Genomic DNA, 24,805 nt, shown 5'->3' on the forward strand with positions numbered 1-24,805 from the left:
CTGGCAAGACAGTGATGGAGTGAATGATGGTGAAAGTTTTTCTTTTTCGGGCCACCCTGCCTTGGTGGGAATCGGCCAGTGTGATAATAAATATATATATATATATATATATATATATATATATATATATATATATATATATATATATATATATATATATATATATATATATATATATATATTATACTATATATATATTGAAATGCTCACAAAAATTCATAATTGATGAGAAAAATTAGTCATTAGTTTTGAAAATATCTGAAAGTTTGAAAAATAGAAGCTGGTGTAGGTTTAATGTAACACTTAGAATTCTTTCATTTTTGAGACTTTATAACAGAATATTGTCTTGTGATTATTGTTTCAAATACATGAAATATGAAAATTTTCTCTTCACTACCATAATGAAGTACTGGCACCTTATAAACAGAAAATACAACAACTCACCATCTTATTAAGAATATGTGCACTTGTAACAATTTACAAAACACGAAAAAAAAAAAAAAGTTTCCCAAGGAAGACAAGATTGGTTTTCCAACTTTACTGTTTGTTACCAAACATCTTTCCAGTCTATGTGGCCACCCTTACTTAAGATAACATACCTCCTGGCCAGGAATTGTTTTAATATCTTTTACAAATAGTTACTTTTGATTAATATACATTATACTAATTTAACCTAAACTAACAAAGTGAAGTGGATTAAGATGGAAAACATTGTTTTTCACACATTCTTTCAAAAGTTCCTAAGTGCACACATTCCAAGGAAGACAGGTTGGATACAATTACTATAATACACTATACACACTAAAGTCAAAATAGGTGCAAATTTTCCTTTGGAGATCAGCAATCAGTACATTAATATTTATTATGGTATTAAGCTTATAAAAAAAAGTTTCTGGGTGATAACTAAAAATATAATTTATCCAATAAAAAATCTTTAAAATGTGTATGTGTGATTCAGTAGGCCTTATGAGTAACTCGTGAAGTACCCACTAACACAATGTGTATCAAGTATATGCCTGTGATTCATGTCCAATAAATATATCAGTATGTACAGAAGTGATTCAGTATCTCCATGGGTATCATTTATATACAGTATATATTTGACATGGCATATATATTGTAAAAAATGTGTATATGATTCAGCAGCACCAGGAGTAACACACGAAGCTATAACATAGAGCACACAAATGTTGCACGAAACATGTTTATGATTTAACACACATTGAATGACTAAGAGCAATAATTTACACACACACACACACACACACACACATATAAATAAAATATATATACACACACACACAGGTTGTACAAAATAAAATATGAAGGCATATGTTCATCCTCTTCATAATAGAGCAATATTAATTACATCTCTCTATTGTACCTATAAATTACCATCTTATGAATCTTATGAAGGTATGTAACATTTATAACAGTATAGTCACAACAATTTGAATTTGGTTTTGGTTTATTCCTACTTCAGCCAATAGCTAGACAATGCCAAATACAACCTTTACCAACGATTAGTTATAAAAAAATTTTTTGTTTTTTCAGTGTTCCAACTATCACAGAGCTGTAACAGAATGTTAATGTAGTCACATAAATCTGTCAGCAGGATTTATGTCTAATGTACTGACAAAGAATTTACTAGTCATTCATTGCAATAACACCAATTTGCTTTACAAACATATAAAATAGCATGGCATAACACACACATTACCAACTACTCCTGTTATACACAACAGCAAGGTGTAACACAAATTACTAACTCCTGCACATACAAACACAACATTGTGTCACAAATTACCAAATCCTGTACATACACCACACAGCATAGCATAACAAATTATTAACTCCTGTATACACATGCAAGATAGCATGGTGAAACACACAAATTATACTAACTCCTCCTTTCCATACACCCAACATAGCATGGCATAACACAAATTACCAACTCCTGTACAAACAACATAGCATGGTTTTACATATATACATTACTAAGTCTTGCTTGACACACCATATAACATGACCTTACATATAATATACATTACAAACTCTCCAATAACCAAGAGTTCTTTGAACTTGGAAATCATGCTTAAATATGATCATAATGTAATAATGTTGGCAGAATTACCAACAATATGTAAAGTAAAAGGACACAAGTGCAACTAATGTGACATTTTATGGTGGCAACGTTTCGCTCTCCAGGAGCTTTGTCAAGCGGCTTGACAAAGCTCCTGGAGAGCGAAACGTTGCCACAATAAAATGTCACATTAGTTGCACTTGTGTCCTTTCACTTTACATAAATATGATCAACATTCTTAAGAAAGTGTTACTAGGTACTTCATCATAAATGAGCAAGAGAATTAAATGTTTCATTTAATTATGAATTTGTCTCATTAAGTCATGGACATTAAAGACACACTTGTACTTCAGAGAATATGGCAATGCAATATTCTCATTAGTATACACAATTGTAATGATATTAAGTACCATAACTTCATTACTGCACTAATGTAAATTTGATATACAGTAATGAAAAGGGAATAGAAAACTCATATCCATAACTATGCAACTGACTGTTGCATGACCCATACAGGTTTGGTGCTTTTTTTTCTTTATGTAATTAAATACAACTGATTCATTGATACATATACCTTGTAAATACATTTTGAAGAAAAGTAAATACTAGAACAAATGGGTATAAAAAAATTCTTCACAATCAAAAACCAAAAGTGATGACTATATCTCATACACTACATCTGGCCCTTTCAGGTGTAGCACCTCATTTTATTATCTCATTATTTCACCTGCTACAAGAACTGTTCTTATAGTGGCTATTATGAAGAATTATGAAATTTAAGTTTACCTTTTAGATACATCAGTGGCATCAATGCCTACTTTAATTACATATGGTATCAATCTCTGTTGGTCATAGAGGGTTTGTGAAAAATTCTTGTAGAATGCATTTGAATAAAAATCTGAAATAAACACTTAAAAAACATATATTCCTCATATTGTATAGTACATCTACTGATTATTTTTAAAGCATCAGCATATTTAAACAATATGCTTTGGAGGAAATGAGAAATTTTCCATCTGTAGAATTCAAAATATAAATACGAGTTTTTCATTACACCCAGCTGAATCATACATGTACATGTTTAATAAATTTCTTAAGCAAGCAGTTATTTGCCTGAATTTACCCGCCCCCAACCCTACCATCTCATGGAAGACATGAGTAATAAATGCAATTGTTTTTTCTTCCAGATAATAAATGGTACCACGTGAGGCTAATGGTTGCTATACCTAATGCACAATCTCTTAATGCAGGTACAGGTATGACCTTGCACATATACTTGCATGCTTATTAAAACAAAGTTGTATGCTACTGTTATAAATATCAAATACAGTATCATAAATGTTTTAAAACTTATGCAAGATTGTTAATTGGCACACATTTTGTACCAGAGTCATGTGAAACTGATGCTAATTTCATCATGACCTCTCAAGGTTTCCTTGATGCTGGAGTCAGCAGAGGCATTCCTTTCCCAGACTACTGTTCAGTGCTCTTTCAGCAACTCTGAAACTGCTAGCAACACTGTTAATTTGAATTAGAATGCAACAAATTATTTTCTATCAAACCACAATGGGATTCTGGCCACGATCATCCTACCATTGTCAGGTTTAGTCAACTGCACTTTCACAATCATGAACGACCACACACTTCTCTCACATGGCTACCACATGAAATATCCTAACACCACTCTTAGTTCACCATAGCTTAACAGTGTCCTACAAGCAGGCATGCAGAATTCATTTCCAACATCTACAATGCCCTAACACACTCATTAACTTACTTCCTTGCTGAAAGCCCCACCTTTAATGCAGATTCACTCCAACGTTTTAAAAGAAACTTAACCTACTGTACAAACTCTGATTTAAATTTTACATGAATTAACCTCCACCTCCACTAACCCCTACCACTTGCCCACCCTAACCTTCACACACACCCATAATTCTGCATGACCTATATAGGTTTAGTGCATTAAAATATTATCATCATTATTAGAGAGGAGCTCTTGACCCAAGGAACTGGACTCCTCTTCCTGGGAGTGACTCTGACTGCTTCCCCATTCTCCAGGTGCTGTATAACCTCCTATGGGTTTAGCACTTATCCTCAATATAATAATTATAATTGTAAATAATAATAATACAGTAATAATAATTCCATCATGATTATTCTTTGACAAACAAACCAATATTAAACTGTTCCTTCCACAGCATTTACAGAAGCTGAAAATATAATAACAATTATGTACATCATTACTATTTTTTAACAAATAAATCAGTGCAATATTAAATTGTTCCTTTTATGTAGTACAATAGGGCCCCGCCTTACAGCATTCTGCTAATACGGACATTTCAAATTATGACAAAAACTCGCTATACGGCTCCCCCCACCTGACTTTCTAATACAGTCACTGTACCCCACCTGATTTGTTTACGTTCTCCATGAGCTCTGTGAGCACCGCATCTCTCCATTATGTCTGGAAACTTTCCAAAATTTCAAGTTTAAAAGTTATTTCATGTTTTATATAAACCCTGATTATACTTACGTGTACCCGAACCTAAATAAACTTACACACTGTGCTGGCATGCAGGTACACATTAAAATCACTAAGAGTGTCTTATTAGTCTTGAAGATGCCATATTGATAATGGTGGTAATAATAATAATAATTTTTTTTTAAATAAATCGGCCGTCTCCCACCGAGGCAGGGTGACCCAAAAAGAAAGAAAATCCCCAAAAAGAAAATACTTTCATCATCATTCAACATTTTCACCTCACTCACACATAATCACTGTTTTTGCAGAGGTGCTCAGAATACAACAGTTTAGAAGCATATACGTATAAAGATACACAACATATCCCTCCAAACTGCCAATATCCCAAACCCCTCCTTTAAAGTGCAGGCATTGTACTTCCCATTTCCAGGACTCAAGTCCAGCTATATAAAAATAACTGGCTTCCCTGAATCCCTTCACTAAATATTACCCTGCTCACACTCCAACAGCTCGTCAGGTCCCAAATACCATTAGTCTCCATTCACTCCTATCTAACACGCTCATACACGCTTGCTGGAAGTCCAAGCCCCTCACCCACAAAGCCTCCTTTACCCCCTCCCTCCAACCTTTTCGAGGACAACCTCTACCCCGCCTTCCTTCCCCTACAGATTTATATGCTCTCCATGTCATTCTACTTTGATCCATTCTCTCTCATTAATAATCATATTAAATGTTATATATTACATTAATATAAACATTTTCAATAACCCTTTGAGCATTTCAGTCGTATATATATGTCTTACAAGCCAGTGTTTTTGACGTATTTATACTCCAAAATTCTAGTGGCTTCAAATCAAGCAGGAGAAAGCTGGTAGGCCCACATGTGAGAGAGCGGGTCTGTGTGGTCAGTGTGCACAGTATAAAAAACAATCCTGCAGCACGTAATGCATGAGAAAAAAAAAAAGATGGTGTTTTTGGATTAAAACACTCACTTTGAGGTGTATTTTCATATAGTATTTATGTTTGTATTCTTGTTTTCTTGGTTTCATTTGACAGAATTTAAGACATATTACAGAAATAGAGATGATTTTGATTGGTTTCACGAAGAAAAGGACCTTGAAATTGAGCTCAAATTAGCAGAAATGTTCGATTTTTGCTGATGTTCAAGAGTAAACAAATTATGTCATTGTCCAATAAGTGTCCAATTAAGCCATTCTAATATGCAGTCATGAACAGGTTGACATTATTTATACAATTATTGCAATAATGCAGTAGTCTGCATAACAGTAAATCTTCTATTTTTTGTGTGAATAAAAATTCAAAATAGAAAGCAAGAGTAATATAAAAGGGGCCTGGAGAAATGACTGATGAACAGAGAAAATGTTATTTTAGTGCCAGGAATGTCTGCATTGTTCATTCTGGACCCTATTTTGAAACTGGCATCTTTTTTAATTTGAATGAAATTGGCCAAATTGCCAATTTCTGACCACTTTATTGGGTAGTTGAAATCAGTAAATGGGCAGTTTCTTATACTCAATCGATAGAACAAATGGAGTTCTAGAGAAACAGCTATGAGTTTGGTCGACTGGAACAACAGAATTGGCTGAAAGTAGGGCTCAAAGTGGGTGAAATCGCCGATGCGTAAACATCGCTGAGATCGCTAACTTTGCAACAGCGTAATTCTGTAAGTTTTCCATCAAATTTCGTACTTTTGGTGTCATTAGCATCGAGAAAAGATTCTTTATCGATTGAGTAGTTGTTTTTGTTTTTTTTAAATTTTGCAACACACACTTTCGGGTTTGGGGTTGCGACAGTCAAAGGGTATTTTTTTCAAAATTATATAATAAACATGCTACATAACATATAAACATGATAAATACACCCCATAGTAGAATAAATTAACATAAATATGAGATGTTAAGTGTATTATTATTATTATAATAAAAAAGAAGCGCTAAGCCACAAGGGCTATACAGCGCTGCAGGGTAGGAAAGGAAGCGAGGGTACTGGGCAGCAGAAGGGGGGAGGGGGGATCAGTAGGTTACAAAAAACAGTGGGGTAGGGGATAGTGCAGGGTAGAGGGTAGCAAGAGATCGAGGTAGAAAGGGCTGAAGGTATCATCAGAGTTTGTGAAGTCAGTCAGTTGTTGTCAAAAAGTCAATGAGAGAGTCTGGATGAAAGGTGGGTCCATCAGCGAGAAGGGAAGGTAAAGAGAGAGCAGCGGAGCGAAGACGACGTTGGAGGTAAATTCTGCGTGCTCGTTGATAAAGTGGGCAGTCTAACAGAATGTGGCTGACCGATAATGGAACCTGACAATTCTCACAGAGAGGAGCAGGGCGCCTCTCCATGAGATACCCGTGATTAAGACGAGTATGGCCAATGCGGAGACGGGAGAGAGTAGTCTCCCAACCTCGGCACTGGTGACAAGAAGACGGCCAGTAACCTATACTCGGTTTAATAGATTGAAGTTTGTTACCGAGTAGAGTAGACCAACGTTGTTGCCAACGGGTGTAAAGGTGGGTAGCTATTGCAGCAAAGTAGTCTGTAAATGGAACACCTCTATATGAAACTGGTAGGTCATGTATTGCTGACCGCGCAGCAGTGTCTGCCTGTTCATTGCCCTGTACGTCAACATGACCAGGGACCCAACAAAAAGCAATATCTTTATGCTTGGTAGAGTTGTGGCATAGCCAAAGTTGGATACGGAGGACTAAGGGGTGAAGTGTATCAAATTTCTGTATAGCCTTTAAAGCACTAAGGGAGTCTGAGACAACCACAAATGATGACACAGGCATAGATGCAATACGGATAAGTGCTGCAAGAATGGCATACAATTCAGCAGTAAAGATACTAGCCGAAGATAGTAAATGCCCTCGTACAACGCTGTCCGGAAACACTGCTGCGAATCCTACACCATCAGAAGACTTAGAGCCATCTGTGTACACTGCAATGGCATGAGAATGAGAGTGGAAGTGGTCAAGAAAAAGAGAGCGGGAGGCTACCTTAGACAGTTGGGCTTTCGAGCAAGGGAGTGAGAAAGAGCAGACTCGAACAGCTGGAACTTCCCAGGGGGGTAGGGAAAAGTGAGATGCTACATGAACATAGAAAGGAGGAAATTGAAGAGAAGATGAGCGAATGTAGGCGAAGAGAGAAGGGACGGAGCAAACGGGCGGCGAACAAATAAAGAATGTCTACTAATATCGGTGACCATTCTATAAATGGAAGGACTGCAGAGATCATGAGAGTGCACATAGTAGCATAGTAGTGAAGGGAATGGGCATCACGGCGATCGGATAAGGATGGAACGTTCGCTTCTGCATAGAGGCTCTCAACAGGGGAAGAGCAAAAAGTACCAAGGCATAAACGTAATCCTTGGTGATGAATAGGGTTGAGGCTAGATAGAGTAGCAGGAGAGGCAGCTGAAAAGATCTGGTTACCTTAGTCAAGTTTCGATAAAATGAGGGTGGAATGTAGGCGAAGGAGAGTTCGACGATCAGCTCCCCATGAAAGATGAGCAAGGGTTTTAAGAAGGTTCAGCCGGCTATGACAAGTTGTCTTCAGAGAGGTAATGTGAGGTTTCCAGGATAACCTACGGTCAAAGAGGAGGCCTAGAAACCTGACTGTATCACGTTCAGGGATACGGGTGCCATAGAGATATAAAGGATGATCGGAGATGACAGAGCGTCTAGTGAAAGTAATTTGGTGAGTTTTGGTACTGAAAAATTTAAACCCATGTGTGGTGGCCCAATTGGAAACACGGTCGACCGCATGCTGGAGAGAAACTGTAATGAGGTGACAGTCAGCGCCTGCACAGGCAATAGCAAAGTCATCAACATAGAGTGATGACCAAATATTGGATGGAAGACTAGAGGCCAAATCATTTATAGCAAGGAGAAAAAGTGTTGTGCTCAGAACACATCCCCTGGGGGACACCTTCAGCTTGGATAAAGTTCGGGGAAAGCACATTATTAACCCGAACATGGAAATGTCTGTCAGTTAAAAAGTTCTTAAGGAAGGATGGTAGATTGCCTCAAAGGCCTAAGGAGTGGGCTTGGTCAGAATATTATACCTCCAAGTTGTGTCATATGCCTTCTGATGTTAAGTGTAGATGAACTGCATGAACCATAACCAGGTGAATTCATCTGCTTGTTTACATACTACATGTCGATCTCCTCTCTCATTTACTCCTTCTCTCTCTCTCTCTCTCTCTCTCTCTCGTTTATTTGTTTTACCTTGTTTACTCACCTTTCACCCTACATTAAGACTACAGTGGATCCCCGGTTATCAGCCGTAATCCGTTCCAGAAGGTTGGCCTAAATCCAAAATGGCCAAAAACCAAAGTAATATTTCCCATAAGAAATAATGTAAATCCAATTAACCCGTTCCAGACACCCAAAAATATTAACAAAAAATACATTTTTTAAAGAATACCTATAGGTTTACATTCAGAAAACAATAAGAAATATAAAGCAGTAATTTTAATAATAAATGAACATTATATACCTTTATTGAAGACTCTTGTTGATGTATGGAAGGCGGCAAGGAGGGGAGAGGGAGGAGAGCTTATTGTTTGGAAGGGGAATCCCCCTCCATAAGGACTTCAGGTATCAAGTCCCTCTCTAGGGTTACTTCCCTTCCTTGTTTTTTTACTGGCACTAGGACCAGCTTGCGAGTCACTGCACCCGTCGCACAAAAAATCTGTCCAGAGAGGCCTGTTTCTGGTGTCTCTGTAAAATTTGCCTAAAACAGAACAAGACATTGCCATTGAACATGTTGCAGACATGGCTTGCAAAAGTTTTGTCACAGCAATAATTCTCCGCAAAACTTCGCATCTCACTCTACTTTGCACTCATGTCCTTAATCACTGAAGGCACATTCTTTCCCCTCTCTTCCTCCTCTGAAGCAATATCCTCAGCTGTGGTCTGTTGCTGATCCTGTTGAAGGTGATGCAGCTCTTCAGTGGTTAGCTCTTCCCTGTGGTCCTCCACCAACTCTTCCACATCCTCGCCACTCACATCCAACCCCATGGACTTCCCCAAAGACACAATATATTCCACAATAGGCGTAGGGTCATCAGGGTCCGCCTCAAACCCTTCAAAATCTTTGTCAAGGACACATTCTGGCCACAATTTTCTCCAAGAAGAGTTCAAAGTCCTGGAAGTCACTCCCTGCCAAGCCTTATCTATAAGGCTTATGCAATGGAAGATAATGACATGATTCCTGCAGAACTCTCTTAGGGTCAATTCAGTGTCCAAGGTCACTTCAAAGCACCTTTGAAACATTGCTTTGGTGTACAGTTTTTTGAAGTTGAAATGACCTGCTGGTCCATGGGCTGGATGAGAGAAGTGGTATTAGGGGTAAGAACTTCACTGTGATGAACTTACACTCCTCAAACAATAGGTTTTCCAAGTCTGGAGGATGAGCAGGAGCATTGTCCATTACCAGGAGGCACTTAAGTGGCAATTTATTTTCCAGGAGGTATTTCTTCACACTCAGGCCAAACACTTCCTTGACTTGCTCAATGAAAATTAGCCTCGTGACCCATGCCTTATTGTTAGCCCTCCACATCACACACAATTTACTCTACATGACACTGTTTTTCTTGAGCATCTGGTGATTTTCAGAATGATACACGAGTAAAGGCTTCACTTTGAAATCCCCACTAGCGTTACCACAGAACAAAAGTTAGCCTATCCTTCATAGGCTTGTGTCCTGGCAGTGCCCTTTCCTCCTGCATGATGTAGGTCCTCTTTGGCATTTTCTTCCAAGGGGCCTGTTTTGTCACAACTGAACACTTGTTGGGGGAGGAATCCTTCAGTCTCTACGTACCCCTTGAATTCATCAACGAATGCTTTGGCCACACATTTGTCAGAACTTGCAGCCTCGCCATGCCTTACAACACTGTGTATGCCACTACCCTTTTTGAATCTGTCAAACCAGCCTTTGCTGGCCATAAATTCACTAACAGCAGCACTCGTTCCCGGCATTTCCTTTATGAGATCCGCATGCAACTGCCTTGCTTTCTCGCAAAATATCCCCTCCGAAACACTATCTCCCACTAATTGTTTCTCATTGATCCACACCAACAACAACTTCTCCACATCCTCAACTGTTTGAGACCTCTGTTTTGTTAGCATATTTACACCTTTCGCAGCATCAGCTTCCTTGATTTCTGCTTTCTTCAACAGGATGGAACTCATTGTTGATGTAGATTTCCCATACATCCTGGCCAGCTCCGCCACATGTATGCCACTTTCATATTTTGCGATAACTTCTTTCTTGAATTCTATCGTGTTTCTCACCTTCTTTACCAAAGGGCTGGCACTCTGAACTTTCTTTGGCCTCTTGGTGGCTTATTTCACAGTTGCAATCAATAAACAAGCACTAAAAACAATGGACGAATGCACAGAGTATTCCTAACCCAATGAGAGAGAAGCGCAGAGTGAGTGTGAGACATGTGGGAAAGCGCTTCTCCAGTGGGTGGAAGCATCTCATACCAATGATTTCCGAGCGGATGGCCGAAATCCGGGGAGAAATTTCACCAAAGAAGTGCCCGATTTCCAAATTGGCCGATTTCCACACTAGCTGATATCCGGGGCTCCACTGTACAAATATTTTAAGGTAAGTAATGAGTGTACTGCATATGCATTTTATCGCTCTAGGGCACTTTAAGTGTCATAGTATATTACATGTGGGTGGGGCAGGCAGCCTGGCCTGGCTGTCTACCATACCTCCCACACCTGACTTCCTACAAATAAATACTACTCACATCTAACCCTACATTAAGACTACAAATATTCTATGGTAAGTAATGAATGCATTGTGTGTGTATTTTACTTTTTATTGTTTTTAATCCCTAGTTCTATTGCTAACTTAATATATGTTAGTGTAAACTTGTTATCTGGCATTTACATGCATTTATAAGTGGAAAATATGGCATTCTGCTTTCTGGCGATTTCCGCTTTCCGGCAGTAGCCTGGAACCTAACTTACCGTAGAAGTGGAGCGCTACTGTATAGTATTATTATTATTAAAATCAAATTTTCTAATCTAATTTTCCTCATTTAAAAGCATTTTTGTTTTAATACAACTAAATATGATAATGTAAGTTACGATACTACCTTCCTTGAGTTTACATCTGAGTTTTGCCTCTCTAGTCATTGTTTTATTTCATGGAGATTGCACCTTTTTTGATGGCTGCCCTCATGTTTATGCTTTTCCATGCATTTCATGAGTCTTTAAATAATGAATAGTTCAAGGAACCCCTGAAACATTTAAAAGAATGCCAAATGATTGTTTAGCTTTGATAAATGAGATGCTATATGACCCTTTCAGGTTTAGCACTAACTTGATTATATGATTACTTTGATAAGTGTGAAGCTCATACCGACTACTTGCAGATAGGTTGAGCAAGTGGAGGATGGATGGATAACAGAACCTAATGTGGATAATTGCAATGCAATAGAAATGGGAGAAAGTGAAAACAAATCACACGAAAAACACAGATTGTGTCATAAAATACTAAAAAAGCCAGACGAAGATAAGGACTCACCATTTATAAAAGATATTATTGGAATTCCATGCATGTCGTAAGAGGCGACTAAAATGACAGGAACAAGGGACTAGTAACCCTTTCTCCTGTATATGTTACTAAATTTAAAAGGAGAAACTTTTGTTTTTTCTCTTTGGCCACACTGCCTCAGTGGGATATGATTGATTTATTTAAAGAAGAAGAAGTGCTGGAAATAAACATAAATGCAATAGTGCAAATATCTTATGCAACATCAGCCAATATACAGTGGTCCCTCGCTTTTCGTAGTTCTCGGCAATCGTAAATTTCGCCAATCATAGGGGTATTTTCGTATAAACATGGACTCGCTTTTCATAGGTTGACTCGCGAATAGTAGTTTGTCCGGGACGCGTAAGCACGGTGTAAGCCGGGGAGGCCTCCCTACCCAGCCAGTCTGACATTGTTTACCAGTGAGTGAAGGTCCCCTCAAGTGCTCCTACGAAATATTTCATAATATTCCACTCATTTTAGTGCTTGCAAGTACTAAATAAGCTACCATGGCTCGAAAGAAAGCTCCTAGTGCCAAGCCTGTGGTAAAGAAGGTAAGAAATATGTACAGTGACAAAGTCTTGGGCCATTTTAGGGAAGTGTTAAAGAGACGCCAGAAACAGAGCTCTCTCCACAGTTATTTGGCGAGACAGGGCTCCAGTGACTCTCATGGTTGTCCTAGTGGCATTAAGAAACAGAGAAGAGAAGCAACCCCAGAGAAGCAATTGGTACCCGAGGTGTTGCTGGAAGGGGATTCCCTGTCCAAACTGTAAACAATCCAATCTCTCTCCTCCTCCAGTCTCCCATACACTAAGAAGAATCTCCAATAAAGGTAAGCGTTATGCTGTTAATGTTTCATTCATCATTTCCCATTGTATTGTTTATGTACCACATGTATATTTCATGTAAAAATTTTTTTTGTTTTAATACTTCTGGGTGTCAGGAACGGATTAATTGTATTTACATTATTTCTTAGGGGAAAATTGATTCGCAAATCATAAATTTTGTTTATAGTAGCTCCTCCAAGAGTGGATTAATTACGAAAAACGAGGGACCACTGTATATTAAAAATTTACATTTACAGATATGACTAGAAAAATGCTGAGATAAATATTGACAGTATATATTCAATAATAAACTAAATATTCAGCTTTAGTATGATGTCTGCACTTGAAAAACAAGTGAATAAAACAAAACAGTTCAAAGACATTCTATAAAATATCTCCCAGAAACAGAAGATATAAATTAAGGAGAAAAGCTGAAGAAATTATATATGCCCTTACGGGCTGACAAACAAGAAAGGAGGAGACATGATAACAACATACAAGATTATCAAAGAATTCAAGGAAACTACTAAGCCAGACTTGAGTCTTGGCAGGTGAAAGATGCAGTTCTTGCACACAGAATGACAGTTCAAAGGGTCATCCAAGAGGTGATGTCTGCATAATTCTAGCAAGACAGCTACTGAATGAATAATGGTGAGTGCATTTCCTTTTTGGGTGAGACAGCCAACAGTTAAAAAAACTGGTAGATATTTTCAAGCACCAATAACATGGAGAACAAGAGGCCATAGCTATAAAGTAAGAAAAAGTCAAATGGATGTTAGAAAGTTCCTGACAATCAGTGATAAAGCAATGGAATGAGTCATCCCAACAGGTAGTAAGTCACCATTATCTTTGCTCTGCTCCTGTAGCAACAAATACCATAGGTACTGTACAGTAATTACACACATGTCATTACATATGGTACTGACTTATCTGGATCCTATACCAGATTCATATCCACTTAGAATTTGCCTTGTACGAAACTGCCTTCTCAATTCTGGTTGCTACTGTTCCAGTGTGGGCCCCTGTGATCCTGCAGCAGACCTCAGTAGGTGCTGTGCACTACAACATTCGGCTACTGACCGCTAAGCTGAGGTGAACAAGGGCTTTATAGAGCATCCAAGACCTCACTGGGGCTATGAAAGGTGAATAATAGGTGTGGGTAGGTATGACACTCCAATGAAGGCTTCCCATGTCTCTATCACAAAATTATTTTTCATGCATGTATTGTATTTCAAAACAAGACCATAAAATGAAAAAAAAAAAAACTAGTTACAATCTGATAATGATGATTTACAATATCATCAGCTGTTTCTCCTTTCCAATTAATGAGCTAGCAATTCCTCCCAGCTACAGTACTGCAACTACAGTATGTGTGTTTCTTAAAGTATTTCTCAACTTAATATTTTTAAAGTCTCAGAACTGGAAAGATGCATACAAGTAGTGAAACTTCAAGCAACAAAGATTTTAGAGCTATCAGCATGTCAAGTACTTTTTAGTACTCAAACATATGTAGCAGTGCACGAGACACACATACATATAATATATAGAGATACAGAATATAAAGAAAAAGTGCATAGATGAATAAGTGTATGTGCATGGGGACTTGTGTTTGAATGTTATTACATATTTCAATGTGCATGCCCAGGAAAGAAAAGGGATAGGTGGGTGAGGGCTGTTCAAACTCTTGGACAACTCTCTAAATTTCTACCGACCAATGTGAATTATGGTACAGCGTATGTATTTATATTTGAACCTCCCCTCACTGGAGTTTTTGTTGGGACAGTATTAAGTTCTTTCAACTTATTTTCTACTCTTACACTGATGAAATTTTTCCTGATGTTTCTGACATAGCTGTGTGCAGGTTTCATTTGTGTTGTGTTGTTCTATGTCCTCCTTTAGTAAAAAAACTTGCCTGTGCATTCCTAAGAGACAAGAAATCTAGTTCATGCAGTCACTCCTCATAGCCCTTAACCCTTTGACTGCTGCAACCCCAAATCCTAAAGTGTCTCTCTGTGTTGCAAAATATTAAAAAAAAAAAATATTATTTTTTCTTATGAAATGATAGAGAATCTTTTCCCGATGGTAATGACACCAAAAGTACGAAATTTGATGAAAAACTTACGGAATTACGTTCTCACGAAGTTAGTGATCTCGGTGATATATATGCATTGGCAATTTCGCCCACCTTGAGCCCTATTTTTGGCCAATTGCAGTGCTCCAGTCGACCAAACTCATAGCCATTTGCTCTATCGATTGAATACAAGAAACTGCCCATTTACCGATTTCAACTACCCATAAAATGGTCAGAAATTGGCAATTTGGCCAACTTCACGTAAATTCAAAAAGATGCCAATTTGAAAATAGGGTCCAGAATGAACAATGCAGACATTCCTGGCACTAAAATAACATTTTCCCTGTTCATTAGTCACATCTCCGGGCCCCTCTTATATTACGCTTGCTTTCCATTTTGAATTTTTATTCACACAAAAAGTAGAAGATTTACTGTTATGCAGACTACTGCATTATTGTAATAATTTTATAAATAATGTCAACCCATTTGTGACTGCGTATTAGAGTGGCTAGTTGGACACGTATTGGACAGTGACATCATTTGTTTACTCTTGAACATCGGCAAAAAACGAACATTTCCGCTACTTTGAGTTCAATTTCAAGGTCCTTTTCATCATGAAACTGACCACAATCATCTCTATTTCTGTAAAATGTCTTCCATTCTATCACATGAGACCAAGAAAGCGAGAATGCAACCATAAATACTATATGAAAATACACCTCAAAGTGAGCGTTTTAATCCAAAAACATGGTCAGAGATTTTTTTCTCATTATGCAGTGCGTGCTGCAGGATTTTTTTATATTGCACACACTGACCAAACAGACCCATTTTCTCACATGTGGGCCTACCAGCTTTCTCCCGCTTGATCTGAAGCCGCTAGAATTATGGTGTAATAATACGTCAAAAACACTGGCTCGTAAGACGTATTTATACGACCAAGACAGTGAAAGGGTTAAGTTACGTAACAATCTGAATGCAACGACCAAGACAGTGTAAGGGTTAAGTTACATAACAATCTGAATGCATTATTTTTTAGATTTTCTCAAGCTGTTTGGCTGAATGAAGGCTTCATGCTAGAGCTGCATACTTAAGGACTGCTGACACATACATGAAGTGTCTTTTGAAGGATTTTTTTTTTTGTCTAACTTTATGAAGACCACCTTCATGTTTGCTAGTCTAGTACATGCTGTTAATGTCATCCTATTTATATGCACTTCAGGAGACAGATTTGGTATAATGAATACTCCTTGAATACTCCTAGATCATTTTCTTCATCTGACTTTGAGAGTTATTCCAATTCCTTTTTCTTTGATTGGTACTGTACTATTTTTTTTTTTTACCCTAACTCCCAATCCCATTGCTTTTCACTCACTAGTGTTGAAGTGTATCTATTTGTTTGATTCAATTTTCCTGTAGCCTACTGTTGTCTTTATATCTACTTGTTTACTATTCCAATAACCCCCAGCTTATTCTTAACCCTTTCATTGTCCGTGCCTTAGTACTATGGGTTTGAGGTCACTGTCGGTGCCATAGAACTATGCAATGAACTCCAACTCACTCAGATAAACTGTGAGCGGTAAATCTGGGCCTAGATATGAGAGAATGGGTCTATGTGGTAAGTGTGCACCATATAAAAAAAATCCTGCAGCATGCAGTGCAGTGAGGAAAAAAAAACTGTGACTGTTTTTGGTTTACAACTGCAACTCTGCTGTGTATTTCTGTATGGTTTTTATGGGTGTATTCTCAGTTTCTTAGTCTCATTTGATTGAATCAAAGATATATTACAGAAATTGAGATAACTTTGATGCATTTCAAGACTGAAAATAGCTTGAAATTGAGCTCAAAGTACCAGAAATGTTCCATTTCTGCTGGTATTCAAGAGTGAGCAAATCACATCACTTGTCCAATATACATCCAACTGATGGGTTTAATATGCATGCATGAATGTGCTGATATTACAATAATGCATAACAATAAATCTTCTATTTTTTGTGTGAATAAAAATTCTTTTTGTGAATAAAAAATCAAGGTGCAATTCATATGTAAAGCCTGGGGATGTAACTAATGAATAGAGGAAATGTTATATTAGTGCCAGGAATGCCTGCATTGTTTATTCTGGACCTTATTTTGAAGTTTGTATGAAAATGGCCAAATTACCAATTTCTGATCATTTTACTGGGTAGTTGAAATACTGTAGTTGATTTGGGCACTTTCTTGTGCTCAGTCAATAAAATGGAAGACATTCTAGTGAAATAGCTAAGAATTTGGTCTACTGGAACAATGTAGTTGGCCTAAAATAGGACTCAAAGAGGGCAAAATCACTGATGCATAAATATCACTGACAGCAAAATTCATGAAAGCACAATTTCATGAGTTTTCCATCAAATTTCATACTCATTGTTTTATTACTTCTAGAAAAAGATTTTGTACCATTTCATAAGAAAAAATAAAAAATTTTTTTAGAAAATTCTTGGACACTGGACAAGTTTCAGATCAGGGTCTGGACAATGAAAGGGTTAAACACAAAAAATACTAAACTTCTCAGATTCAATATGTGTGCTTAGGCATACTGCATTCCTTATGTGGATTACCCTTTACCCATCCCCATCTATGCACTTTCTTTTTTGAAGAAATTATCACCATTTTATTTCCTTATTTCTGCTCTCTGCTAACTTTTCTTACTTTTAACTGATATGTTTATATCAGTGACCCATATGTTATGATGTCAGCTACCAGTACACTCAGTCAATCAACACCTTGCATTCTTAACATTAATTCTAATGTCTTTGCACACTTAAGCAAAGAGTACTTTAAACTTTTCCTTACTAAACAAACATTCTGGATTCAAAAGCATAATTTCTGAATTTGTATTAAGTTTTGAGGTTAAATCCTGAAATTATCAGTTGCCAAGATACTTTGGAAGATTTAGTGTTTCTCACCACTATGAAAGGCAGAACAAGAAATATTTGCAGAAGACCACAAAAGTCCCCCAATCTGATCATGTGAAATGAGAAAAAGACTATGATCAAAAGAAAAATGAAGTAGATATTATGTTGTGGCCAGCATACAATACAGATAAAACGATGGACTAATGATCTGTGTGGCTGGCTGAGTTAGCTGGGAATAATGACAATCTTAGCGCTTGAAGCAGCTGTGGTAAGTAAAACTCTAGACTTCATTTTGCATTGGTGATGAAATTCTCTATTCTTACAAGTTGTAATGGTACTTTGGTTGATGGCAAATTTTGTGAAGAGTGAGCTTACCTCATCTGTAAACCATTTCATTGCTCACAGCAGAGTGAAAATGCTGTCATCATATGCCTAAAGCAGGAGAGCTTACATGACATACAATATGCCATGCCTACAACATGCCTCTTACCAATTTGAAAGTTTTGCCTAAAATATAGGGCATGAAGAAAAAATTTTACTCTAAATTTTCCTAACATCACATTTATTTATTTTTAAAAATAAACTGGTTCACTATGAAGAGCAGAATGGAAGCACTAAGTTTCACCATACCGTTTATAAAAAAAAAAAAAAAAAAAAAAATTAGAGAGCTTCACTTAACAAGTCCTATACTTCCAACCAGAGAATTTCCTGGGTTATAAGAACTTCTGTACTATATGCCAGACACAATACAATATGCCTAAAAAATATGTAATACTTGAATATGCATAAAAGCTATCTTACTCTGACTTGTATTCAATCAGATTTATATTAATAAATCCCTCACTTCAACTGGGATGATGAATAATCTCTTTTTATAGTATATATTATTTTTACAAGACTATTAACATTATATATTTATTATTGGTCAAATATACACAATAAAAAAATATATTTCATACAATGATTAGTCATAAACTCAATTCCATTCAATCATTACCTTCAGTTTAAAGGAACTGATGTTTGTTAAAAATAGTCTTTAATAGCACCGTAAAAAGTATTCATTCCTATCTCCTAGCAGCAATTTCATTCTTATTGTCTAAACACACACAATCTCATAAAAGACATTAAAAATTATGAATTCCACAACTGAATTATTTAAATTATTTATCAATTATCATTTGGTCCCTCCCTCTGTACATACATGCTCTAAACAAAATGAGACATGAGAATATCAAAATACTTTATACCAAAGTATACTGAATGCTTTCTTAAACCTACACAATCTGAAGCTTTTACATTAACATTAAAATAAATGCATTCCCCTTTGTATTGCAAGATGCCAAATGCAACAATGCTAGCGTTTTATTTACCAAGTTGGGGTTAGCTAATCTAAGGCATGATAACTGAAGGAGTGACCAGCAGATGAGGAGGGGTAACACACACATCAATTATGAGCTCATCATATTCATAAAACTGCACCCTTGAATTCAACATCGTATACTCCCTCCACCAAATTGGTCACATATTCCTCTACCAACCTGGTCACTTGTATTCTCTTCTCTAAGTGGTCACCTGTATGCCTCTACTAATCTGATCACATGTATTCCTCTACCAATCTGGGTCACCTGTACTCCTTCCACTAATCTTGTCATTTTTTCTCTATTCAGGTACTCATCTTTATTTTCCTACATGATACCTACTTTCTATAATGTGGAAAAAAAAAAAATATCAGTCATAATGTAATGCTTTCCTAAAACGTGGTTGCACCAACCTTCCATTTTCGGCAAGTGATAATACAGTGATAGTGCTATGATTTGTGTCTTTGTTTATGCCAAATACACAAATTATGACTAAGTATAAGTTTAAGGACTAAGCTCTAAGTACATGCCGAGGCCTCAGCTCAATTTACTCACTGAATCATCAGCTTAATAATCCTATTTATTACTTTTTAAATTCCCAAGTAATTTAAATCTTCTTAAAAATCACATCTTTATAACAAAATTAAAAACCTGACAATGTACTTTTTCTAAAATAAAAATATTGATAATTCTGGAAAATACCCAAGATGATTTTTCTCTTACTGATATGGCCCTACACTCACACTTATTTAATACTGCAAAGTATCATGTACACTTGTATTGCTTGAGCATAAGTGTAAACAAGAGTACTAAGGCTAATATTTAAATTCTTTGGATACTAATGTACCCAACAGCATCAGCTAATATTCTTTTAACTTGTGATGTCGGAGGATGTAAAAGATCAGTTTTCAAACATTTCATACAAAATAATTAGTTCAAAGATTTGCATTGCACAATCTTCTGCTCAAGCAACTATTCCACAAAACACAACTCTCATATGTTATAAGCTAGTAGTGCTGAATAAAATTTTAGAACAAATTTTACATTAAAATTTCATTTACTATGTGCAACAACAAATAATGACCAATTTAAGATAAACAACATGCATGACATAAATTATCTACTGAAAATAATGCACATTTCATGCTGAAGTTATTTTTCAATATTTTAAAAAATAATTTAAAAAGGTGTTTGGTTTGGATAAGCATTCTGGGAAGTCAAGCCTTACATATACATCTTAGAGAGGTTATGTTATGAATTTACATAATGATCCTATTATAATGCTGATAAGCCTTCATTTTCTCTCTCAATTACTGTGAACAGACAATATATGTAAATGAATTTTGTTTTGAAGTGATTGACTTGTTACTTTTTCTTACAATGGGATTGGTAGGCATCCACATGTAGAATATATTAAACATTAAATTGAACAAAAAGGACTTACTAACATGTACTTCAATCATGGCATTTAGCCATACTTTTGCCAAAAAATGTATTTTCTCAATAAATTATACGATAATGGGATGATGAGAATGAGAATGGAAAAAAAATTGAGTTGGAAGATCAGTAAATTTTATGTGGTTTAAAAATAATTATGATGTACAAAACAAACACAAAATACTGCATACTACATACCTGAAATATGACACTTCCTTGTTTTACTCCAGTGAGCAGATTGTATCAAGTAAACAAATTAAGAAATTACACAAGCAGCACTGCCTCCTTCCTCAACACGCGGAGCAATATCACTCTCAGTGCCCATGAAGCCCACCTCAGAAGTTTGACACAAAACCTCCTCTGGAAGAGTCTCATCTACTGCTAAGGTTTGGCATGGTAGTAAGGACATTCTTGGTAGACTTGAATTGGGCATAGGTTGCTTATGTTGTTGCTGAGTCAACTGTTGTGGTTGTTGAACTGGCTGTTGGCTTTGTAACTGCTGTTGCTGTTTTAATGACTGGTACTGCTGGCTTTGTTGCTGATGAGAAAGTGGTGTTGCTGAAGTTTGCATAGATCTGAGAGAAGCCTCCCGATTTGGTGAAGGCTCTGACTCACGGTTAGTTGAAGGAGGCCGTGAGGAAGGGGGACTGGGTGTCCTAGATATCTCTCTTGCACTGGTTAGCTTCTCCAGTACTTTAACTTGACCCATTATGGCTCCAAGAAAATTCTGATAGCCCAAGCTGAAGAAAGAATTTTTTAAGGAATTATTACGATGGTCATTACTATTTTTATCTATTTGCTTATCAATGGACGTGGGCAAGGAGGAGGAAAGGGGTGAAGGATAGTAATAATAAACCAACATACTTCAAGGAAAAAGTAGAGTACACTTGGACACATCTAATAATAATTTTAGTTGAACAGAACTGACTAGATGATTTCATTTTTAAATAACTGCTTAACAGTTTTCCTTCAATTACTACCCTAAGGAAAATCCCAGGAAGTAGCACTGGAAAAAAGAAATTGACTGTCATTAAATTATTACTAATATCACAATAACTATTAAACACACTCTTAATCATGCACTTCAGGCAGATTTTATTTTTCATCTAACCAGATGTATCCCACCAAGGCAGGATACCTAAAAAGAAAAATGAAAGTTTTTCTTTTTAAATTTAATAATTTATACAGGAGAAGGGGTTACTAGCCCCTTGCCAGGAGCAAGGGGCTAGTAACCCTATGTGCCTCTTACAACACGCATTGCTTATGGAAATAAACAACAAGAACTATTAAGAAAATAAAAGAAAACCCAGATAAGTGAGTAAATAAATAAATAAATATTTTTTTTTCAACAAACTGGCCATATCCCACCAAGGCAGGGTGGCCCAAAAAGAAAAACAAAAGTTTCTCTATTTAAATTTAGTAATTTATACAAGAGAAGGGGTTACTAGCCCCTTGCCCCCAGCATGTTAGCCGCCTCTTACAACACGCATAGCTTATGGAGGAAGAATTCTTTTCCACTTCCACAAGGAGATAAAAATAAAGAACAAGAACTATTAAGAAAATAAAAGAAAAACCAGATAAGTGAGTAAATAAATAAATATATATACGTGTAAAGGTAGAAAGTTGAAAGTGAACATAGAAAAGAGTAAGGTGATGAGGGTATCAAATGATTTAGATAAAGAAAAATTGGATATCAAATTGGGGAGGAGGAGTATGGAAGAAGCGAATGTTTTCAGATATTTGGGAGTTGAAGTGTCAATGGATGGATTTATGAAGGATGAGGTTAATCATAGAATTGATGAAGGAAAAAAAGCGAGAGGTGCAATGAGGTATATGTGGAGACAAAAAACGTTATCTATGGAGGCAAAGAAGGGAATGTACGAAAGTATATGGGTGTGAAGCATGGGTTGTAAATGCTGCAATGAGGAGGCGGTTGGAGGCAGGGGAGATGTCCTGTCTAAGGGCAATGTGTGGTGTAAATATTATGCAGAAAATTCGGAGTGTGGAAATTAGGAGAAGGTGTGGAGTTAATAAAAGTATTAGTCAGAGGGCTCAAGAGGGTTTGTTGAGGTGGTTTGGTCATTTAGAGAGAATGGATCAAAGTACAATGACATGGAGAGCATATAAATCTGTAGGGGGAGGGAGGCGGGGTAGGGGTCGTCCTCGAAAAGGTTGGAGGGAGGGGGTAAAGGAGGTATTGTGGGCGAGGGGTTTGGACTTCCAGCAAGCGTGCACGAGCATGTTAGATAGGAGTGAATGGAGGCAAATGGTATTTGGGAGACGATCTGTTGGAGTGTGAGCAGGGTAATATTTAGTGAAGGGATTCAGGGAAACCGGTTATTTTATATAACCGGACTTGAGTCCTGGAAATGGGAAGTACAATGCCTGCACTCTAAAGGAGGGGTTTGGGATACTGGCAGTTTGGAGAGATATGTTGTGTGTTTTTATACATATAGATTTCTAAACTGTTGTATTCCGGGCACCTCTGCAAAAACAGTGATTATGTGTGAGTGAGGTGAAAGTGTCGAATGATGATGAAAGTTTTTTCTTTTTGGGGATTTTCTTTCTCTTTGGGTCACCCTGCCTCGGTGGGAGACGGCCGACTTGTTGAGAGAAAAAAAAAACTGGTAAGAAAATAAAAGAAAACCCAGAGGAGTGTGTATATATACACACATACATGTACACGTTTATTTATACACACTCATCTGAGTTTTCTTTGATTTTATCTTAATAGTTCTTGGTCTTATTACTTTTCCTTTTATATCCATGGGGAAGTGGAATAAGAATCTTTCCTCCGTAAGCCATCGTGTTGTAAAAGTCAACTAAAATGCCGGGAACAATGGGCTAGTAACCCCTTTTTCCTGTAAAGATTATTAAAAAGAATAAGAAGAAGAAAATTGTCAAAGTGGGAAGTCTGAATGTGCGTGGATGTTGTGCAAATGATAAGAAAGAGATGATTGTGGATGTTATGAATGAGAAGAAGCTGGATGTCCTGGCTTTAAGTGAAACGAAGCTGAAAGGGGTGGGAGAGTTTCAATGGAGAGGAATAAATGGGATTAGGTCAGGGGTTTCAAATAGAGTTAGAGCTAAAGAAGGAGTAGCAATAATGTTGAAGGATAAGCTATGGCAGGAAAAGAGGGACTATAAATGTATTAATTCAAGGATTATATGGAGTAAAATAAAGATTGGATGTGAAAAGTGGATTATAGTAAGCGTGTATGCACCTGGAGAAGAAAGAAGTGTAGAGGAGAAAGAGAGATTTTGGGAAATGTTGAGTGAATGCATGGGGAGTTTTGAATCAAGTGTGAGAGTAATGGTGGTTGGGGATTTCAATGCTAAAGTGGGTAAAAATGTTATGGAGGGAGTAGTAGGTAAATTTGGGGTGCCAGGGGTAAATGTAAATGGGGAGCCTTTAATTGAGCTGTGTAGAAAGAGATTTGGTAATAAGTAATACATATTTTATGAAAAAGAGGATAAATAAATATACAAGGTATGATGTAGCACGTAATGAAAGTAGTTTGTTAGATTATGTATTGGTGGATAAAAGGTTGATGGGTAGGCTCCAGGATGTACATGTTTATACAGGGGCAACTGATATAACGGATCATTATTTAGTTGTAGCTACAGTTAGAGTAAGAGGTAGATGGGAAAAGAGGAAGGTGGCAACAACAAGTAAGAGGGAGGTGAAAGTGTATAAACTAAGGGAGGAGGAAGTTCGAGGGAGATATAAGCGACTGTTGGCAGAAAGGTGGGCTAGTGCAAAGATGAGTAGTGGGGGGGTTGAAGAGGGTTGGAATAGTTTTAAAAATGCAGTATTAGAATGTGGGGCAGAAGTTTGTGGTTATAGGAGGGTGGGGGCAGGTGGAAAGAGGAGTGATTGGTGGAATGATGAAGTAAAGGGTGTGATAAAAGAGAAAAAGTTAGCTTATGAGAGGTTTTTACAAAGCAGAAGTGTTATAAGGAAAGTAGAGTACATGGACAGTAAAAGAAAGGTGAAGAGAGTGGTGAGAGAGTGCAAAGGGAGAGCAGATGATAGAGTGGGAGAGGCATTGTCAAGAAATTTTAATGAAAATAAGAAAAAATTTTGGAGTGAGTTAAA

General features: G+C 37.0%; 1 protein-coding gene across 5 annotated transcripts in view; it reads right to left on the reverse strand.

The window, feature by feature from the left end:
• Rich (Guanine nucleotide exchange factor subunit Rich) overlaps positions 1 to 24,805 on the reverse strand; it is a 253,655-nt gene that overhangs the window by 23,866 nt on the left and 204,984 nt on the right. For 4 of the 5 annotated variants that reach the window (XM_070083585.1, XM_070083584.1, XM_070083587.1 and 1 more), the window contains one exon: positions 211 to 21,446. In XM_070083585.1, the coding sequence (XP_069939686.1) occupies positions 20,963 to 21,446 (484 nt within the window). In that variant the 3' untranslated portion in view covers positions 211 to 20,962. Of the gene's footprint in view, positions 1 to 210; positions 21,447 to 24,805 lie in introns of those variants that run through there. The other variant, XR_011391807.1, reaches the window with a different exon arrangement.

This window comes from Cherax quadricarinatus, chromosome 10 (assembly GCF_038502225.1).
Source record: "Cherax quadricarinatus isolate ZL_2023a chromosome 10, ASM3850222v1, whole genome shotgun sequence".
Taxonomy (NCBI): domain Eukaryota; kingdom Metazoa; phylum Arthropoda; class Malacostraca; order Decapoda; family Parastacidae; genus Cherax; species Cherax quadricarinatus.